Here is a 22,253-nt window from a genome sequence, read left to right as displayed (position 1 = left end):
AGAGTCCAGAACTTTGATGACACAACAAAGTCTGTCTACCTGCCTTACCTGCCTTCTTGAGCTAGAGAACCCATCAGCATCGAATCCATTCTATCTTTCTGACCTCTGATATGGCAAACTCAGCTTCAGCTCCCCTTCCACATTCTGAAATTTGACTAATTATCAAGGAACCCCTCCAACTTTGATACACAATAGGCTTATTCACCCGCAACTCTTTGCTCTCCATTATGCGTGATATCTCTCCGTCAGTGATACGTCATCCTCTTCAGTGAGCTTCATATTCTCTGCAAATCCAGACAGTGCCGCATTGATTGCCAGTTTCTGTCCCACCAAATAATGCATAGAAAGCACAACTTTCATCTCCAGTAGGACTTTCTGATGCATAAATCCAAATCTCTCTCTTTCCAATAAAACTCAATCTTTAATGCACTTATATTCTTTTTTTTTAGGAGAGAGATCAACTTTATAGTGCCTATGATAATCCCTGGATTCCTGGTGAGGTGCTATAGGATCAGTAGTGGACTGCAGACCATAAGGTCGGCAGTTCAAAATCCACCAACTCCTCCTTGGAAACCCTATATAGAGTCATTATGAGTCGGAACTGACTCGCGATGGCACTTAACAATGACAGCAATAATAAACATTGGATGGCAAACCCTGAGGTCAGTTCAAACCCACTAGCCATTCTGTAGGAGAACAATGAGGCTTTCTGCTCCTATAAAGATTTGCCACCTCAGAAATACCATGGAGCACTTCTCCTCTTCCCTGTAGGGTCTCTGTAAGTTGGAATCTACTCTACAGCAGTGGTTAGTGGGGTGACCTTCAAACACAGCTCTTCTTTCTCTGAGGATTATTTCCATTTTTAGCTTGTTGTAGCACTCAGTCTGGGATCATGATGACTGTAAGGTATGCAATGGACTGCGAACCACAGAGTTGGTAGGTTGAGCCCACCATCTGCTCCATGGGAGAAAGATGAGGCTTTCTGCTCCCACAAAGATTTAACGCCTCAGAAATCCTAAACAGGGTTGATTTGAGTTGGAACCAACTCAGTGGCACTTAACAACAACAATAATTGTTAAATCCTTTCTGTCAAAAATGAATGTTTTACTGGCAGTACTAATGATCTACTCAGTTCTGTCAGTAGTGCTAGTAGAGATTTGGTACAATAACCTAGAAACCCTTTCATAAGTTATGCTCATAAAGGAATTTATTTGACATTAAAGCAACCAAAGATACTTTTTAAAAAATTAGTAGCCCAGAGACGTAACTTGCAAAAATAATTGCAACTAACCGATCAGACATTGAGTTTTCATAGCACTAATGTTATAAGATCATGTGTGGCTACAACTCAGTCTAACAGAAAAGAATTAAAAGTCTTTAAGGCTCCATACGATAAGCACTGGGCTTTGAGTCATAAGGCTGGTAGTTCAAGTCCACTAGGTACTCCATGGGAGAAAGATGAGGCTTTCTTGTCTTGCAAAGATTTACAACCTCGGAAACCCTATACAGGGCTGCTATGAGTCAGAACCAACTCAATGGCACTTAACAACAACAACAACAACATACCAGGAAAAGGAACTGAAGTCAGTAGAAACTCAGTGGAAGTTCAGAGTAAATGCCAATCACTAAATGACTCAGGTGGTTTCAATTAAGCTCTTTGGCTATTTCTGAGGTCTGAGGATTTATCAAGGTTTTGGTCACAGTTAAGAAGCTGGTACTTGCAAGATGTGACATTGTCATCAGATTTCTGTTCCAATAACATAATAATGTGATTGACAAAACACCTGCGCCTCTCTGATTGGCTCACAGCTCATGTGTCTTGTGTTCTGAAAGCAGTTCCATGATTCTAGCAGCCACACCTTACGTTTCTTTACAACTTTTGCCCTCATATAAAGAATTCCCTCACTCATTCGATCATCTGGTGGGTCAGCTATAAAGTAAAGTTATAAAAGAATAATGAGAGGACCTAACCTAGTGTTGTCTGTGCTGCTGGTGCTGATAAAAATGCAGAGCCAGTGTATGGTGTTTTAGCTGTGTGTATGTGTGTGTTCTTGACCTCACAGATGTTTTGTTGCTCTAGGAGAGAAGGCTGTTACAATAATTTTTAATAATGACTTCAGGAAAAAAAAAGTCTGGTCCCAATAGCACATGTAAGTGAAGCATTTTCGCCTAGAGGAAGAGCTGACAAAGAAAAGCTGATTAGGAATTTTGATAGTGAAGTTCTTGATAGATTTTTTTTTTTTTTTTTCAGTCAAGCTTACTGATTGTCTCATCCTTCTCCACCAGTACCATAACTGCCCCCACCCAACACAACTTGTCATTATACACTCACTGGCTAAACTGGACAAAAAATACAGATAGTAACTCCCAATTCTGGTTAAGAGAGACCAGTTGTTATAGTTGAATTCTTTAGCTTTTCTATCAGTTTTTTAAAATTATATTTTAATTATAAATTTAAATTATAAATACAGACATAATACTTTCATCTTTTACATGTGCTTTCCTCCCTTAAAATATGGGCATAACTAGAATAATGTAGTCTACTCTAATGTTTTCAAAACACTTATATGAATGGCTCTTTGTAGAATAATAATTTTAAAAGAATGATAAGAAAGCTACAAGTTCATTATAACTTGTTTTTTTTTTAATAATTTACCCAAATATCCTTGTTTTCCTATAATTTGAGCCAAAATATTTGACCTTACATCACAAGGATGCAGGAGCGCTCATATCATGAAGTTGTCCCAAATCTAACATTGACTGGTTTGTTTTTTAAAGTGAGATTAATTTTTTTTTTCTCTTCTTCCTGAGGAAGACACATCTGTTACTTCAGCAAGAGAGAAACTTTAATAGATACACTGATAATTTATGTGAGTCTTTATGAACTTTGGCTTAACCTTACCAACACATCATTTAATTAGCAACTACCGTATCTCACCTAATTGAGGCTGTCTTGAGGAGGAAGGGTGCTTTGTAGAAAAACAGATTTCTATAATATTCAATTTGTGTGCTCATCTTTCATCCCAAATGCAAACATTGTATGTTTTTCCTATTTAAATACCATTTTAAAATTCCATTGCTGCCATTTATGATAAATCCATTTATGCTAAGTCAAAATTCCACAAATGCAATAAGTATTAGAAGACTGAATCAATACACCATGTTCCAATCTCCCCACCTGCTCCACATCCTTGGAAACTGCATGTATTGAACATATGAATCTACAATGGCACTATGAAACAAGTACATGTACCATAGTTGTTGTTGTCACTGCTAAGTGCTATCAAGTCAGTTCCAACTCATAGCAACCCTGTAAGGGTTTCCTAGGAGCAGCTGGGTTTGAACTGCCGACTTACTGGTTACCAGTTCAGTGCTTATCCTATAACACCACCCCAAAATTATGAAAGACTGAAAAAAATTTTAAAAAGATGGGAATTGATAGAAGGAAGAAACTATTGCCCAAAACATATATTGAAGTACATGTTATAGAAAGTGACTCCACACTGTTCCACGTCATAGAGCACTGGACCTAGGAATCGGGATGAGGACTTGAAGCACCACTAAAGGGATGCTAAGTGGGCAAGTCCCTTTCTACAACCATTTTCAAGTGGAGTCTGCCCCACAAGAAAGCAATGAATGGGGACACTGGAATTGAAAATGGATAAAGAACTCAGCGTAGTGGTTACGAATTGGGCTGTGAACCTCAAGGTCAGCAGTTCGAAACTACCAGCTGCACTGTGGGAGAAAGATGAGGCTTTCTACTCCCGTAAAGATTTACAACCTTGGAAACCCTGTACAGGGTTGCTATGGGTTGGAACTGACTCGACGACACTGTTTAACAACAACAACAACAACAACAACAACAGTGAAATTAGGATAGATTAAGCCCTGGTGGGACAAATGGTTAAGTACAGGACTATATCATCTGGAAAATTGTAGGTTCAAACCCATCTAGTGGATCTTTGGGCTAAAGATCAGCTGCTCTGCTTCTGTAAATAAAACAGTCAAGAAAACCCTATGAGGCATTTCTACTCATTACTGTGAGTCAAATACCCTATCTCTAAGGCTTAATTTTGGAGTCCTGGTGTGGCACTATAGAATAAGCACTGGACTGCAAGGTCAGTTTGAGCCGTGATTTTGGCAGTTCAAACTCACCAGCCACTTCTCAGAAACCGTATGCAGGGTCAGTGTGGCACTTAACAACGACAGCAATAAAAACAAGGCAGAAAAGCAAATTCAAATTTAAGCAAATAAACTAGAATCAGTTAATCTGAGGAAAATCAAACTCAGAAAAGAAAATCAATCCCATCAAACTAAAGACCAAACAGCTGGAAAAATGAATTATAATTGATTTCTTCATAAGATAAAGAGCATACTGCACTTTTGAAACAAAATTGGTTTTACTGTGGGGGAAAAAGCATAGGTTAGAGATGTAGGAAATGAAAAATGCATGATTGTTGAAACAAACTTAATGGATCTTTCCCCTAAATTTCTGTATAGATAGAGCTGAAAAACAAATTAGTGAACTGGAAATTCACATCTTGAGATCTTCTAGAAATGTTGTTGTTATTAAATGCCATCGAGTCAATTTCAACCCACAGCAAACCTGTATAGGGTTTCCAAGGAGCAGCGGGAGAGCTTGACCCACCGACTTTGTAGTTCAAACAACTTTGCAGTCTGACACATTAGCCCACAGTACCACACCAAAACATAGGGTCATGCTATATAAGAAAGGAGATTCAAAATATTTGGGAGGGGGGAGTGAGATGTCACTACTAACATTAAAAATAATAGGCATTCTAGAAGGAATATACAGAGGGAATACATGGAATGAAATATTCAAGGAAATAATTTTTTTTTAATTTCCAAGAAAGGAAAGACTTAATTCTTATGAAAGAAAATGTTGAGGAAGCTTGAATAAGAAAATGACCCATTCTTAGATCATCAGAGAGAAACTCCAGCACACTGAGGAAAGAGTGTTTACTGAAAGCTTCTAGATGTGATTCACTTCATAGCACTAAGCATAAGCTTAAAAATGAGATTTTTATCTTAAATTTCTAATAGAAAATTATTTGGAACATAAAATTATTTCTCCAGCCAAATTACATTCAGGTGTTAGGAAAAAATAAACACTGTTCAGATACACTACAGTTCATAGTTTACTACTCATGAACTATCTCTGAAAGAGCTACTGGAAAATGTGTTTCTGGAAATGAATCTCAGAGGAAGATAAGAGATTCAAGTGAGAGAAGCTGTCAAGTTAAAAAAAAAAAAAAATTAACATGTTGTTGTTGTCAGATGCTATTGCATTGGTTTTGACTCATAGCAAAGCTATCTACAACAGAATGAAGCACTGCCCGGCATTGTGCCGTTGTCACAATTGTTGTTTAAACCCGTTTTGTTGACACTGGGTCAACCCATCTTGTTGAGGGTCTTCTTCATTTTTGCCAACCCTTCATTTTATCAAGCATGATATCCTTTTTGTGGGACTGGTCTTTCATGACATGTCCTAAGTCCAACAGACAAGTGTCACCATCATCTCTTCCAAAAAGCAATCCAGCTGTACTTCTTCTAAAACAGATTTGTTCATTCTCCAGCACCATAATTCAAATACAACAGTTCTTCTCCAGTCTTCCATATTCATTGTCCAACTTTCGCAGGTAAATGAGGTCATTGAAAATACAATGTCTTGGGCTGGTAGATGCACCTTAGTCCTTAAAGAAACATTTTTGCTCTTTAACACTTTAAAGAGGTCTTTTGCCACAGATTTGCCTAATGCAGTACATAATTTCATATATTGACTACTGTTTCCATGATTTGGGATCCAAGGAAAATGACATTTTAGATAACTTCAGTCTTCTTTTATCATAATGTTATTTATTTGTCTAGGGGTGAGGATTTTTGTTTTCTTGATCTTAAGGGGAAATCCATACTGAAGGCTATTTATTGTCTTTGGTCTTTGTCAGTAAGTACTTGAAAGTCCTCTTTGCTTTCATCAAGCAAGGTTCTATCATCTGCATATCACAGGTTGTTGATGAGTCTTCCTCTGATCTTGATGCCGTCATCCTCATATTGGACAGCTTCTCAGATTATTTGCTCAGCATACAGATTGAATTAGTATGTTACATGGATACAACCCTGATGCATACCTTTCCTGATTTTAAACTAACTGGTGTGGCACAGTAGATTAAACACTGAACTGCTAACCACAAGGTTGGCAGTTCACGCCCACTAGCTGCTTCTCAGAAACCAAATGCAAGATCACTATGAGTCAGAATCGACTCAAATGTATTAACAACAATGATTCTTGGTTGGCAGTATTTTTCTTTCAGGTTTTTCTATATGTCATTCCATAGTCTTTCCTTCATGGTTTCTGTTGAGAAATCAGAGCTTACTATGCTAGTTCTCTTTTGTAGGTAGCTTTTCATCTTTCCGGAACTGCTCTTGGGAGTCTTTCCTAGTCTTTGGTTTTGAAAAAATTGACTATAGTATGTCTTGGTGATTTTCTTTTGGGTTTTATCCTGTGTGGAGTTAGTTCAAATTCTGGAATGCATACCTTCTTACCTTTCACAATATTAGGAAAAGTTTTCTCCCACAACAATTTTCCTTATTATTTTTTTTTCTTATCTCTTCCTGTTCTGACATTCCAGTCGCACGTAAGTTATTCCTCTAGATGTATCCCACATACATCTTAGGCTTTCTTCAGGTTTGTCGTTCTTGTTTTGTTTGCATTGTTCCTCTATCAGATGAATATTGAGAGATTTCTTTTCAAGCTTATTAATACAGCCATCCATTGATTCAGTTCTGCTTACCTGCCCTTTCAATGTATTATCTATTCCTGAAGTCTTAGTATTAATCTTCTGGCTTTCTAATTGCTGTTTTTGTATGGTTTCCAATTTTTCATTTTTCATTTATTTTATCAGTTCTTACAGTGTTTACCTGAATTCTTCTAAAGGTTTTTTGTGCGTTTTCTTTGATTTCATCTACAATTTTCTTGATCTCTCAAAATGTTGAAAGTAACTAAATACCATTCTTTTAAGTTCTTTTAAATTCTAAGTTCTGATACCATTTCTGGTATTATATTTCCTGTCTTTGTATTTTGGCCACTTGTTTGAAGTAGTCTGTTTTGTTTGTTTGTGTAAACTGAGTTTATCTGTTGTCTCTGAGATATTTTGTTGTCATTGTATTTATATTTAGGTGATGATTGTATGTTGGTGTGTTCTCAGGCACTGACCACCTCATGGATGTGATAGATAATGGGAATATGAATGTAGTTCTTAGGTACTGTTTATGTAGCATAGTTCAGGGCAGGTTCATACACCTCTGGACTCAGGGATAGTATGTCTAGCACTTGACCACTAGCAAAGAAAAGGCTGAGCAGGAGGTTGTTCCACAGGCCACTGGGCTGGCAAGCACATAGGGAACCAGGAAGAACAACACCCCCCTTGCTGCCAGTCTCCAGTCGCATCCTATGCCTCTAGGTTGGTACATCAAAAACCCATCCACAGTAGCTCAAGATGGTCACACTGCTCCATGGAGCAGTCTGCCACCCATTTTTCTTCTCTTTCACTGCTCCTGTTTTGCTTCCTCTTTCATTTGTCACTCAGTCTACCTATTTGTCCTGTCCTTTAAAGCTCAGGGTTCCAGGATTACCATGCATATCTCTTTCACTTGGTCCCCCTTGTCCTTGTTGCAGAGGATCTGCTCAGCAAATCTGTCTACTCTGTCATCTTGACCCAGAAGTTCCTCTCCATCTTCATTAAATGCTTCTTGTATCCTGCAATGTTTTGCCCATAGAAACCTTTTGTATTTCAAGTCAAAGCTTGAATTTTTTCTTTAGTTCTTTCAGCTTGAGGAATGCTTACTGTGTTCTTCATTTTGGTTTTCTAAATTTCTGGTCTTTGCAAATTTCATTTTAATGCTTGACTTTGTCTTCTCAAGCTGCCCTTTGAAATTTTCTGTTCAGCTCTTTTACTTCCTCAGTTTTTCCAATTGCATTAGTTTCTCTACTCGTAAGTTTCTTCTAACATCCATTTTGGTCTTTTCTTTCTTTCCTATCTTTTTAATGACCTTTTGTTTTCATCATGCTTGCTTTGATTATGGGTAATTTTTTCTTCTACATTTTTTCCAACTTTTCAGTAGAACATTTGTTGTTGTTGTTGTTAAGTGCTGTCGAGTCGGTTCTGACCCATAGTGACCCTAAATAGGGTTTCTGAAGCTGTAAATCTTTACGGGAGCAGAAAGCCTATCTTTCTCCTGTGGAGCAACTGATAGTTTCTAACTGCTGACCTTGCGGTTCACAGCCCGATTCGTAACCACTATGCTACCAGAGTTCCTTTTCAGTAGAACATAGTATTATCATTTATTGTTGTTAAGTGCCGTTGAGTAGGTTCCAACTCATAGCAACCCTGTATAGGGTATCTGAGGAGTGGCTGGTGGGTTTGAACTTCCAACCTTGCAGTTAGCAGACCGGTGCTTTCCTTATATCACCACACCAGAACTCCAGTGCTGTCATAGTAGAAAATGAGGAAGTAGAATACCTTCTAATAACATTTTAAGTATTTCTCACTACATTTCTCTAGAATGATTCATTCAAATGTCCTCTGCTAACCCCATAGCCATCATTTCTGTAAAGACTCCCTATAAATATTTTATATATATATAAGAATACCCAGAATTCCAGCACAGCAGCAAGACACTGAAAAGCTGGCAGAGGATAAACAATTTATCCTGGGATCCAATTTCCTTTCCCTCTTTTGGCCTTGCTGGCTTGTTCAAATGATTAGAAATGGTAATCACTGAACTGGTCACTCTAAACCTATTTCTAATTCTATCCAAGCCCTAGTCCTAACCGTCCGATTCCACCACCATCCATACCCTGGTAAGATAACTGGTTCAAACTTTGCTCAGAAAACGCTATCTTAAGAAATATATTTTACAACAGTCTACCTAAGATTTAAAAAAAAAATAAAAATCTGAGCACAATAGTTTTGTCATGTCAGGAATGACTTGGCCTCTAATATGTGATTTTATGTAAAGAGGTCCAGTTGCAAAGTATTACTATATATTTTACTGACAATGCTTGCAAAGTGGGTCACATTTACAACTGACACAAAATGTCTTAATATTTAATGCTATTCAGTGGAATGAAGCCTGGGAAAAGGCAACATAAGCTCAGTGCTCCTGTGTTCCAGGGAGATAGTACCAATGATTTTTGCATCTAGCCAGCTAAAACCAAAACTGCATTTAATCCTGCGGAGCATCTGCAATACATAAGACTATAGGTGGAAGTCTGAACCACATCCAGATCTCCAGAGATGGGAAATTCCCACTTGAAAGGACAAGCAGACCAACCTGGAGTGGCTAGAAGAACAGGAGATACTTCTTGAAAGAAAGACCTACAGGAAAAATATAAAACAACATAGGCAGACCAACTGTTACTACAAGAACAAGCCACTTGCTTGTCCAGGAAACATCAAGGCAAGTGGTCAGGTCCCCTCAGTGCAAACCCCCTTCCAAGACTAAGACTCAATGGGAATACATGCTGTGATTGGTGACCACGCTTGACACCGATAAGGGGAAGTGAGGGAAAAGCAGCAATGAAGCGGTGAGCTAAGCCCTACAACTTTCAATAGACTTCTGTGAACGCGGGTGAAGACCTGGTTGGCCAGCAGTGTGGTAAGACCTGGGGACTCTTGGGCCCAGAGGACTAGAGTGGAGAGTGAAGCGTCCAGCTGATAAGAAGAGAGGGCATATGCATAAGAACACCCACACTTGCAGATAATACTCACTTGTCCTGGCTTCAATGACTGGATAATCAGAGCTCAACCAGAAATAAAAAAAAAAGGAAAAAAAAAAAAATTCTCATACAATTTGATGAACTTGACCTACACCTATGGAAGCAGTAGATCAAAAGAGGTAATAAATCCTTACAGAAAGAATCATTCCCACCCCCTCCACACACAGAGTAGACGGGGATGGGCAACTTGGACATTGTCTACCCAAAATGGGGGTACAAAGGCAAGAAGTGACTGGCTTACAAGCTTTCAAGAGGGAACCTAGATCCAGAGGGCCTGGAGGAAGGTAGAATCTCCAGTGAGTAGCATTTAATCTGACTAGGCGGGGCTGATGCAATGAAATGCAGAAGGGTCTCTTGTGATACAATAGTGAATAATTGTTATCAGGACTGATTGTGAGGATTGGAAATGTAAAGGTAGACGTTTTATAGCAAGGAGGGGAGTGATTAACTTTTCAGTCTAGGAGCAGAGGTCCCTGGGACCATCAAGGGAAAAGAGCAGAGAGCAGAACCCTACCCAGAGAAGCAGTGATGCCTGAAATGGAGCCAGAGATGATGATGGGGATCGATGGAGCAGCTGGATGGAGACTTTAGATCCAGAGAGGGAAAGCGACTGTGTGCTGAAGACCTGGGGGGCACGGGGGAAGGATTGCATGGAAGGGATTGTAAGCATGGCAATGAGACGATATACGATAGAATGAATGTAAAACTAATGTTCTCCCATGTAAACTATCACATAATTCACAATAAAAAATAAAAATAAAAAATAAAAATTGCATTTAAACCAAGAGCAATCTCCATTCTACCCCTTCAGTGTTAGCTGTTGTTATTAGGGGCCATCGAGTTGGTGCTGACTCATAGCAACCCTGTACAGGGTTTCCAAGGAGCAGTTTGGTAGGCTTGAACTGCCAACTATGCTATTACCAGGACTCTCAATGTAAGTTAATGTTTAAAAAAGAAAAGGCTAAGGATTTTTATGTAAAATCTCTCAAGCAGGTTAAGTATCTCATTGTTTCTCACAACTTATTTCCTCTGTCCTGCACAGAAAAATTGCGTTACATCTAATTTAGAATGCTATTCACAAAAATGCTTATAAGGCTAGAGGGGGCTTTCATTTAAGCATATAATTCAGGGTAAGTGAATTGAAGTAGATTGACAGTTTAGTTGACAGTATGTTATGTGGGGATTTTTTACAAGCATGTTCATTTTTATTAATACAAAACTTACTGGCCATTTAAGTGACAGAAATCATAAATGCCTGGGGTAGGTTGTAGCCAAACTCTTGATCAGTGCAGAAGACCCACAGGTAAGGTGAAGTTTTTCTTTCAGCTAAGTAGTTCCTTGCTTTCAAAGAGTACTTTTTGACCCACGATTGATGTTCTCTTAACTTGTGTATAAAAAAACATCATCATCATCATTAAAATTTATTTTAAAAATTTATTTGAATTTCCACTTTGACTTATTTTTAAGCAAAAATAGCAGTTTTTACTGGGGAAAACTACAAACTCACGTTTGTTGAAACTGTAATGTCTTCGGGAAGACATTATTTTCTCACAACAATCCTCTGGTGTAGGTTATATTCTCTGCTATTGTTGAGGAAGCTGAGTGCTTTGTTCCACTCTGAAACCAATCCTCTTTATTAGTGCATTCCAACAAGAGTGTAAATAAGCATGGTGCATGTAATAAACGCCTAAAATAAAATTGAATTTGCGTGAAAGGCAGGAAAACAAATTGAGGAGAAGAATGTTTGAAGTACACTGTATGCAGTGAAGCCTTCAGACAGATGAGCTCGTCCTTTACCTTTACGCTAGAGGAAAACCTCTGACGGCATTAGGTAGAGAAGCTGTCAAGGCATACACCTTGCTAGACATCAGAAAACTCATACTGGAGATAAACCTCATGAATATAAATGAACGTGGAAGGGTGTTTACTGGTGGCACATCCCTTATTAAATATCAGAGAATACATCCTAAATAGAGACCTTATGAAAGTAATGAACTTACTCAACCTCAGAGAATTCATATTAGATATGAATTTGGTGAATGTGAGATCTTATAGCCCGAGTATATCTTAGTTTATACTTAACTTTGTCATATATTAAGGTGGCTTAATATATTCTGGGGAATATAATAAAGTACACTTTCATAGAATATGTGAAATGTTCCATCACCCTTAGTGCCTTTTATGTTGGTATTGTTGTTGTTGTTGTTGTTAAGCGCCATCGAGTCGGGTCCGACCCATAGCGACCCTGTACAGGGTTTCCGAGGGTGTAAATCTTTACGGGAGAAATCTGATTAAAATATAGAGGCTTTATTTTCTATGTTCATATTATTCATATTTCCATCAACCTAGAATGAAATAACCTAACTTTTTATTCTTAATTCTAAGACATATAAGCTGAATGCATTTCTTTTTTCTTTTTTTCTGAAATTTATTTGCTTATTGAAAGACAAAAAAAAATTACAAATCAAAAGCTCCCCTCCGTATTTGTCACATTTCTCACTGTTAAAATGTTGGCTTATATTCATTCAGAATTTTTTCCATTCCCCAACTGCCAAAAAGCCCTAGAATAATATTTTGTATACTGTATCATAACATATTGTTCACTTAATAATGCATTATGAAATTTCTTCTAGTGAATAAATATATTATTGCTGTTAAGTGCCATCAAGTCAAGTCACGTCCAACTCATAGCGACCATGTACAGGGTTACTAAGGAGCAGCTGGTGGGTTTGAACCACTAATCTTGTCCAGTGGTTATCTTACAGCACCACACCAGGAGTCCTGTCAGTAAATACAGATCTTCATTATTTCTCAAAGGTGTTGACAATAATTTATCTAATCGAACCCTTATGGATGAACAAAGAATACTGTAATAAGCATTCTTGTTTGTATATTAGGCTTGTAAAAGTGTATAGAAAGATAAATTCCTAAAAGGAAAAATACACATTCTGATTTTGATAATTACTGCTAAGTTGTCCTTCGAAGAATATATGTCATTCTTAAAGTACTAGCTGATTAAAACAATTACTTTTATTCTTAACGTGTCTAAAATAGTTGATAGTGAAGACCAGCAACTTTCCAACTAGGAAATTACTTTAAACTATTTCTCCTTTCAAAACTATTTATCATTTCATGGCATGAAAAATGGAGACTCTTCTTTTTTTAAATATGAATTAACTATTAGTGTGATCTTATTATCTCTAAGGAACAAGATTGCTTTGTGTGTTTTATTGATTAGAAAACTTTTTTCTTTGCTCAAACTTTACCTTACTCTATTTAAAATTAATAATAGATATCACTCTATCATAAATTAGATAGGTACTTTTAAAAAAAGGAATTAGCCAACAGAGAATAAATATAAGTACTGTGCTATAAAGAAATCTAACCCCAAAGCAGGCATTCCTTCAAATGAAGTTCATAAAGAACTGTATTACCTTGAGGAAAACATAATTTAAACCATTGAGAAGTAATAGTAATTTAGAGGGAAATTATTGCCATGCCATTCAAGATACTGGTGTGGCACTGTGGGTTAATGCTCCAGACTGCAAAGCTGTTTGAACTGCAAGGTCGGCGGTTCAAGCTCACCAGCTGCTCCTTGGAAACCCTACACAGGGTTGCTATGGGTCAGAACTGACTCAATGGCACTTAACAACAACAACATTCAAGATATTGCTAAAACTGTAGATTCATCAGATTGCCAGTGATGGCCTAAAAGATTCTATTATAGTTTTTCTTCGTGTAATTATTATCAGTACACATCAAGGTACCATGGCGTTATTGTAACTAGAAATCATCACAATTTGACCATCTTATAGACAAAGACTCTGAAGTCCAGGATGGAGGGATGGGGCAAGCTGGGGAGGTATAGTGTGTGTGATAGGCTTTACCTGAGGTCCCTTCCAAGTTTAAGAAGCTCTAGAACCCTTCACAGATCCTCTCCTTCTTGTCAAGGTTGAGCCAATATGGACATACAAATTCACAAAAGAATGGGCTTGTGCTATAACAGCCTCTTATTGGATTTTTAATAAATGCAAGGTAATTCACTTGAAGCAATGAGACTTTTCAAAATGAACATTCCCCTTTTAAGATTGTTGTCTGCTTTCTTTTCCAAGTAGACACAACTTTCCCTCTCACTTTAAATACTTAGTTTTATAAAGGAAATTACTAAATCAGAAGGTTTCAAAAAGTTTGTGGAGAAATTCCTTTATCTTTCTATTCCATTTTTTTGGAGGAGTGCAAACTTTTTGAAGACGTCTCATATTTTTGTTGTCTTCTAACAGAGTAGATGATGTAAAGATGAATTGAAGAGTAAAAGTAGACATGCTAAACTTTAAAGATAAAAAATGAATATGTATTCTGAATCCTATAGCTGTATGGTAAAGGTCATAAAAGGAATTAATTTTTAAATTAGTCTAGAAGAGTTATTAGTTTAAAAGTAATGATTAATAGGGGGGAACACCCTAATCTCACATCTAATTTGCATAGAAGCTTTGTTTAGCCCATGACAATTCTGTCTTTTCTGTTTAATTTTTTGCTTCAAAAATAGTGTAATATAGATCCACGTCTAAGAAGAGTCATCATTTGCATCATTTATAACCTTACCTTGTCTTGTGGATCAGTAGGCTGAGTGGTTTAATCGAGATAGATGGAGCAAGTGAAAGATCTGTGATCCCGTCTGAAATTTTTTGTGAGTCAACAGATGGCCCCTGGGTAATTATCCAGCGGTCCAATACTGTTAAGCTGCTTCAAAAAGTTATTTATGGTGCTCCTTGGATGATTGATATGATCTGTTAAAATGTCAAAAAGTAGGCATTTTTTTCTAACATTTTAGTTCTCTTATAAACTGAGTGGTTCAACATAAGCCATCTTGGCACAGTGCCCTCTTTAGAGCCATAACTAATAAAATAACAATGGCCTGAGAAACGGACTACCTGATTTTTAGAGTCAAGCAGGTACTTTGGCCTTAGGCAAGCCACTTAACTCTTTGTGTCCCAGTTTTCTCCATCTGTGGGCAAATTAGTTGCTGGAATAGCAATAACCAAATTAGACATGACCAGAAGTAAGTAACACAGAGACATAAAAGTTTTACAATATTAAACGTAAAATTGAAATATTAAATTGCCCTATGAAGTATGCCATAAAATTATTAAATTCATATTGCTATAGTGTTTTTAAATTATGAGTTCATTCATCTTCAGTGGGCTTGTTTATGTCTAGTGTGACGCACACATAATTTTGTATACTAGAAATATTTTTACAGATGGGTTTTGCAGTTGTGTTTGTGAGCAGCCTTGGGGTTTCTGTGGTCTTGAATTAGTTTTCACTGTTTCACCATGGAGCATCGTTGACACACCATACACATTTAAATGCTTACTTCTCTAGGAGTATTGGATTATAATCCCCAAACCAAATCCATGCAATTGAGTTAATTTTGACTCATCATGATGGTCTTAATGATCTAATATTGCTATAACAGAAGTACCACAAGTGAGTGGTTTTAACAACCAGAAATTTATTCTCCCACAGTTTTGGAGGATGGAAGTCCGAATTCAGAGTGCTGGCTCTAGGGGAAAACTTCCTGTGTGGGATCTGGGAAAGGTCCTTGTCTCCTTTCAGCATCTGTAGCCCCAGAATTCCTTGGAGGTATCCATCTGTCTTCACAACAGTTTTCCCCTTGATCTAGGAGCCTCGTAATGCAGGGATCCCAGCTCCAGAGGATGCACTCCATTCCAGATTCTGCTATCTTGGTGGTAATAGGCCCCTCTGACCTCTGCTCACCTCTCTCTCCTTTTATATCGCAAAAGAGATTGACTCACAACACAATCTAATCCTATAGATTGCATCTGGCCTCATTAGCATCAGAAAAGTAGATTTGCAACACATAAAATAACTAGGTACCATCATGAGTATAATTGTATCATATTAGAGCTCATCATGAGAGTGCTAACTACATCTTAGCTGCTAAACCACTGAAAATCCTGGCCTATTGAAGGTGACGCAAAGCCTAAACTTTGCCACAGTGTTCCTATAAGTTAAGTTGTTAGTCTGAGTGACCCTGTATAGGGAGGGTTTCCTAGGAGCAGCTGGTGAGCTTGAGCCACCAACCTTGTGGTTCAAATTGACCTTTCAATCCAACACATTACCCCATAGTGCCACACCAGGACTCCAGCAACCCTATTTTTGTTGTTGTTGTTAGGTGCCATCGAGTCGGTACCGACTCATAGTGACCTCATGCAGAACGAAACACTGCCCGATCCTGGGCCAACCTCACTACGCTTGAGTCCATCAATGTTGCCACTTGTCCAATCCATCTCGTTGGGGGTCTTCCTCTTTTCCTTTGACCCTCCACCTTACCAAACATGATATCTTTCTCCAGTGAGTGGTCCCTCCTGACAACATATCCAAAGTATGAGAGACGAAGTTTGGCCATCTTGGCCTCCAAGGAACACTCTGGCTGCACTTCTTCCAAAACAAAGCTATTGGTTCTTTCGGCAGCCCATGGCACTTTCAATATTCTTCTCCAATACGTAACTCAAAAGCATCAGTTCTACAGTCTTCCAGCTTTCACATGCATTTGAGGTTACTGAAAATACCATGGCTTGGATCAGGCACACCTTAGTCCTCACTCAAGCTGACATCCTTGCTCTTCAACACTTTAAAAGGTCTTGTGCAGCAGATTTGCCTAATGCAATACATCGTTTGATTTCTTGACTGCTGCTTCTGTGAGTGTTGATAGTTGATCAAAGAATGAAGTCCTTCACAACTTCAATCTTTTCTCTCTTGATAAGAATGTTGTTTACTGGTCCAGTGGTGAGGATTTTTGTTTTCTTTATATTGATATGCAATTCATACCGAAGGCTGTGCTCTTTGATCTTCATCAGTAAATGTTTTAAGTCCTCTTCACTTTCAGCAAGTAAGCTTGTATCATCTACATATCACAGGTTGTTAATGAGTCTTCCTCCAATTCTGATGCCGCTTTTTTCTTCATATAACCCAGCTTCTCAGATTATTTGCTCAGCATACAGGTTCACTAAGTATGGTGAAAGAATACAACCTTGTCACACACCTTTCTTAATTTTAAACCATTCAGTGTTCCCTTGTTCTGTTCGAATAACTGCCTCTTATCTTAGTCTAGGTACAGATTCCTCATGAGCACAGTTAAGTGTTCCAGAATACTCGTACTTTATAATGTTGTCCATAGCCTCTCATGATCCACACAATCGAAAGCCTTTGCATAGTCAATAAAGCACAGGTAAACATCTTTCTGATATTCTCTGCTTTCATCCAAGATCCATCGGACACCAGCAATGCTAACCCTCGTTCCACGGCCTCTTCTGAATCCGTCTTGAACCTCAGGAAGTTCTCTGTCAATGTATGCTTGCAGCTGTTTCTATATTACCTTTAGTAAACTAGAGGACAGAGTAGAATTGCTTCGTTGGGTTTCCAAAACTGTAAAATTTTACGGGAGCCAACAACTTGGTGTTTCCTCTGCAGAGTATCTGGTGGGTGTGACCTGTGGACATTGTAGTTAGCAGCCTAATGCTTACTTAAAACACTGCACCACTAGACTCCTTGTCATTGTAATAGAATATGTTTAAGTGTTTGGCCATTAACTGAAATTTGCATTACTACATCTTTCAAAATTTCAAAATAGTCATTGCTAAGTAATTTATAAAGATCTAACTTGTAATGGTTTTTCTTTGTTTAAAGGTGGGACATCTTGGGAGCTGTAATTGGTACAGAATGTGGAACAATAGAGTCTGGTTTATCAATGGTCTTCCTCAAAGATGGAGAGAGGAAATTATGCACCCCATACATGGACACTACTGGTTACGGGAACCTGAGGTTTTACTTCGTTATGGGTAGGTAAATTTTTAACAAACTCGGTTGACCCAGCTCAAATTCTAGGCTACTGCCTATTCTGAAGGAAGTAAAATTTTTCATAATCTACAGTGTAAAAAGAAAATACACAAAATGTGAGCAAAAACCTGTGGTGTTCACACTGGCTTCAGGCTAGCTCTGCTGGACTCCTTCTATAAGAGAGCAAGTCTCAGCATGTCATGGCTAGGGAAAGACAGAATCATGTAATAACTTCCTCTAGCTTCTCCCTCATGGACATGGCTCAAAAGAAAATGGGAGAGAAGCTAAGAACAAAGCAATTTACTCATTCACTGCATCTAGCTTCCCAAAAGGCACTCATCAAGGTGAGTCATTTGTTTTCATGGATAGCTCATCATTGCATAACTGTCTAGTGCTGGGACGCTGCGAACGGGGTGAGCTTATAACACTTTGGTGTCTTCTCTACTTCCAATATGCAAACACATTTTAAAATGCATCCATAACACATATTTCTCCTCAGATTATTGTAGACCAAATAAAGCTTGGAAATACCGAAGGAGGAATCAGGGGTTGAAACGTGTGATCTCTTCCGTTTATCATATTAGTAAACGAGAGTCATAGTAATGTGCTCTTTTTCTGGATGTCAGTCCAGAGATGTGCACAGGTGACTCATGCCTTCTTTGTTTAGTGACAAGAGGAACACAGGTATCACCTGGAAGTGAAGCAGGAAATACACATTGTTCATCCTTTGAATTTAGAACAAAGATGTCACATCCTCAAGAAAACTAGGCCTCCTGAGTTTAGCCATCAGTACTGGGGAATTTTCCTTTTCGCTTCACCTTTTTGATATCCATACAATTCCGAGCTGCTTGATGACATACAGACTGTAGCGCACTTCCTAGCACATTGCCTGCGTGGTGCTCCTTCCTGTTCAGTAAAGAGCGGTTTGATAACAGGGAAATTGTGGGCATTGTAAGATACAAAATCTAATAAGGCAATCTTTCCATACTTAAAGGTGTCAGCACTCGGACTTTGAAATGATTTATGTACTTCAAAGCTAGATTTCATTTCCCTTAAATATTTAGAATTCAGGCTGGCTCACATTGTATTCAAAGTGACTCCTAGGAAACCTTAGGCACACACACAAAAAGTTTGTAATAAACATTTAGGCATAGTAATTTAACTTTACTATTTTCCATTTCCATGGATCTGAGCTGACTCAATGGCTTATAACAGCAACAATTTTCCTTTATTACAGTTTCTTTGGTATATTTGATTTCTTGACTTTTTCATGGTAAATCAAGTCCATTATATACTATGCAGTACCTTTTTATGAGATTAAGCCATCATTAATTTTTCTGAAAAAAAGCAGGTTATTAATTTAAATATTATTAAGTATGATGGGAAAAGTAATTTGAATGAGCCCACAGAAGTATATCATCCAAGATAAAAGCATGTCCAGTCAATTAAAAGTCATAATAATGAATGCCTATTGAAGGTAGACTGCTGCGTTACAAATGGTACTTAAACTCACAGAGTTGGTATCAAATGCCTTACTATGTGCAGAGCACTTAAACTGTGCCTGGTAAATGGACTCAGTGTTTCACTGTATTTATTGATATAGAATGTACTTAGAGTCCCTGTCCTCTGTAGAGTTCAGGAACCTAGAGATGAATAAGTAACATGGAACTGTAGGGTAGAATGTAGTGTGCTGCACAATGCAGAAGGCAGGGGAAGCAGAGAGCAGACCCCAGAGAACCCTGTGCAGCCCCGCACCCCCACCTGAGTTATCACACCCAGGAAGAGCCACGATTGCCTTAGTGACCCGGTTCACCAGCACAGCAGCCATGAGCAGTGAGGCCCAGACCCAGCAGCCACCAGCTCTCAATACTGCCCACACCAAGCCTGGCACCATGGGCAGCAGCACAGAAAGTGGTGACCCTGGTGGTCTCTCATCGGCAGCGCCTACCAACAGGGACAAGAAGGTCATCACAACAAAGGTTTAGGGAACAATAAAATGGTTTGGTGTAAGGAATGGAAGATTGGAAGGCATTCAAAATACGACTAGGGAAGAGCAACCTCAAATTAGAATTGGCCTTAATGAAGTAGTTGAAGTAGCACCTCCAATATAGCAATTAATAATCAGAACATGGGATGTGCAAAGCATAGTTGGAGGAAAATTTGAGATCATCAAAAATGGAACATATCTTAAGCATGAGCTGCAATGCGCAGGTTCTGGCCATTTCACATCTGAGAAGCATATGGTCTACTGTTCTGGGTACAACAAATTGAAGAGGAATGATATTGCATTCATCATCAAAAAGGACATTCCAAGATCTGTCCTAGGTACAAACCCATCAATGACAGGTTAATATCCATATGCCTACAAGGAAAATCAGTTGATAGAACCATTATTCAAATTTTGCCACCAACCACCGATGCCAAAGATGAAGAAATTAAAAGTTTTTATAGACTGCTGCAGTCATAAATTGATGAAAAATGCAAGCAAGTTGCACTGATGATTATTGGTGACTGGAATGTGAAAGTTGGAGAAAAAGAACACCACCAGTACCTAAAAAATCCAGTGTTGGTGATAGAAATAAAGCTAGAGGTTGTATGATAGAATTTTGTAAGATCAACAACTTATGCATCAGAAGTACTTTTTCAGCAACATAAGGGACACGTATATATGTGGGTGTCACCAGATGAACTACACCAGGAACAGATGACCTGTGTCTGTGTAACGAGATTGTGAAGATGCTGATGACCACTAGTCAGGATAAGGCCAGGGGCCAGCTGTACATCAGATCATCATTTGCTCATCTGCAAGTTTGGGTTGAATACTAAAGTATAAAGCAAATCCCCAATGGGCAATGTGTGACTGAACATTTGCTGCCTGAGTTGATACCATATCAAGAATAGATTTGGCATACTGAGCTCTGATGACTGAAGATGAAGAGTTGTGGGAATACATCAGGACATCACACTTGAAGAAAGTGAAAAGTCATTTAAAAGAAAAGGGAAAGGACATAGAACTTTAAAATAGCAGAATCTTTAGCTTTTACTGGGGATAGATTGCAGAGACTGGGGCATAAGGCTAAGAGGTATTGTCTTAGTGTTAGGAATGGGTAAAGGTGATGCTGAACACATGAATGACCACTAAACTACGTATCAGGGTTGGTGAAATGGCTGGTTTTTAACCACAATTTTTTTTTTTAATTTTTAAAGAAAATTCTGTAAAAGTATAGAGCAAACTTTGGGTAATTGCAATGGAGGGATTAGGGTAAAACTTCATGAAGGAGAAAGCATTGAAACTTGGCCCTGAAGGATGGTTGTGATTTATATTTAAGGGAAGAAGTAAATTCCAAGTGAAGTCAGCATTTTGAGAAAAAAAGTGTTCTTAACATAGGCTAGAACAAGACTGTAGGAACTATTTTAACAACTTTATCAGTTGATGGGGAAGAAAGCAATTTGGGAAGAGATATTAAGGTGTACTAGTTTTAAGTAAAGACCTCTGGTGGCACTGTGGGTTAGGAGTTGGGCTGCCTACACAAAGTTGGCAGTCCAAACCCACCAGCTACTCCACTCAAGGAAAATGAGGCTGTCTGCTCCTGTAAAGCTTTACAGTGTAAATCCTGTTGTTCAATGCCGTTGAGTCAGTTCCCACTCATAGCGAGCCCGTAGAGGGTTTCAAAGGAGTGGCAGGTGAGTTTGAAATGCCGACTGCAGTTCAAACCAATCTTGCGGTCTAGTACTTACCTGACCGCGCCACACCAGGTGTCTTCTATAGAGTCACTATGGGTTGGAAAAGACTCAATAGCAGTGGATACTAACCTGAAGATTGGCAGTTCAAACCCACCACCTGTTCTGAGAGAAAGATGAGGCTGTTGGCCCCTGTAAAAATTTGCAGTCTCAGAAACCCTGCATAAGGACACTGTGAGTCAGAATTGACTCTTTGGCAGTGGGTAGTTTTTAAGTAATTCCTCATTCAATGTGGTGCCTTAGAAAAAACCGTGGCTGATTATTAATGTAGACCAGATGGCATTTGCTCTTGTTTGGAGCCTGCCTATGAAAGGCTTGGTCTGCTTTCATCCCCTGATTCATACAACTTTGCTGTGAAAATTGTGCTCAACTTGCAAAATTATGTTTAAGTTCTAGTCTCTTTCTCTGAACAATAATTCATTCAATGAGTATTCTTTGAGGATCTGTATTTAGCACTGTTCGTGGTGCAAGATTGCAGTGAGCAACTTGGAAATGGATGTGACCTGTTTTTACAACCTAATATCCTAACATTTATTGTTTATTCATTCATTCATTCATTCATTCTTCACAAATATTGAGCATCCTCTATCTGCTTGGTGCTTTTAGTCCCACATGTTTCTCTTTTCTATGAAAACTGAACTGCAGTTCTGGCAGCACAACAGTGGAGTGTTAATTACCACTCTGCATACCTGATAGTCTTGTTTCCTGGCTAAGTCATAAGCATTTTGAGAAAAAAGGCTCATTTCTTTCTCCTTCTAGCCTAATGTCCACATAGCCAGTCATAAGCAAGATCACTTTTCTGCTATAAAGACCTTAAAACAGTCTTTAAAATAGTTTAAAACTGACCATCCAT

General features: G+C 38.4%; 1 protein-coding gene across 2 annotated transcripts in view; it reads left to right on the top strand.

Moving 5' to 3' along the window:
* The window catches only part of RELN (reelin), a 646,525-nt gene that overhangs the window by 415,967 nt on the left and 208,305 nt on the right, over nucleotides 1–22,253 (top strand). For both annotated transcript variants that reach the window (XM_006834371.1, XM_006834372.1), the window contains exon 12: nucleotides 17,510–17,661. In XM_006834371.1, the coding sequence (XP_006834434.1) occupies nucleotides 17,510–17,661 (152 nt within the window). The remainder of the gene's footprint in view (nucleotides 1–17,509; nucleotides 17,662–22,253) is intronic.

This window comes from Chrysochloris asiatica, unplaced genomic scaffold (genome assembly GCF_000296735.1).
Source record: "Chrysochloris asiatica unplaced genomic scaffold, ChrAsi1.0 scaffold00010, whole genome shotgun sequence".
Taxonomy (NCBI): Eukaryota; Metazoa; Chordata; class Mammalia; order Afrosoricida; family Chrysochloridae; genus Chrysochloris; species Chrysochloris asiatica.
This window is presented reverse-complemented; position numbering and strand designations above follow the sequence as displayed.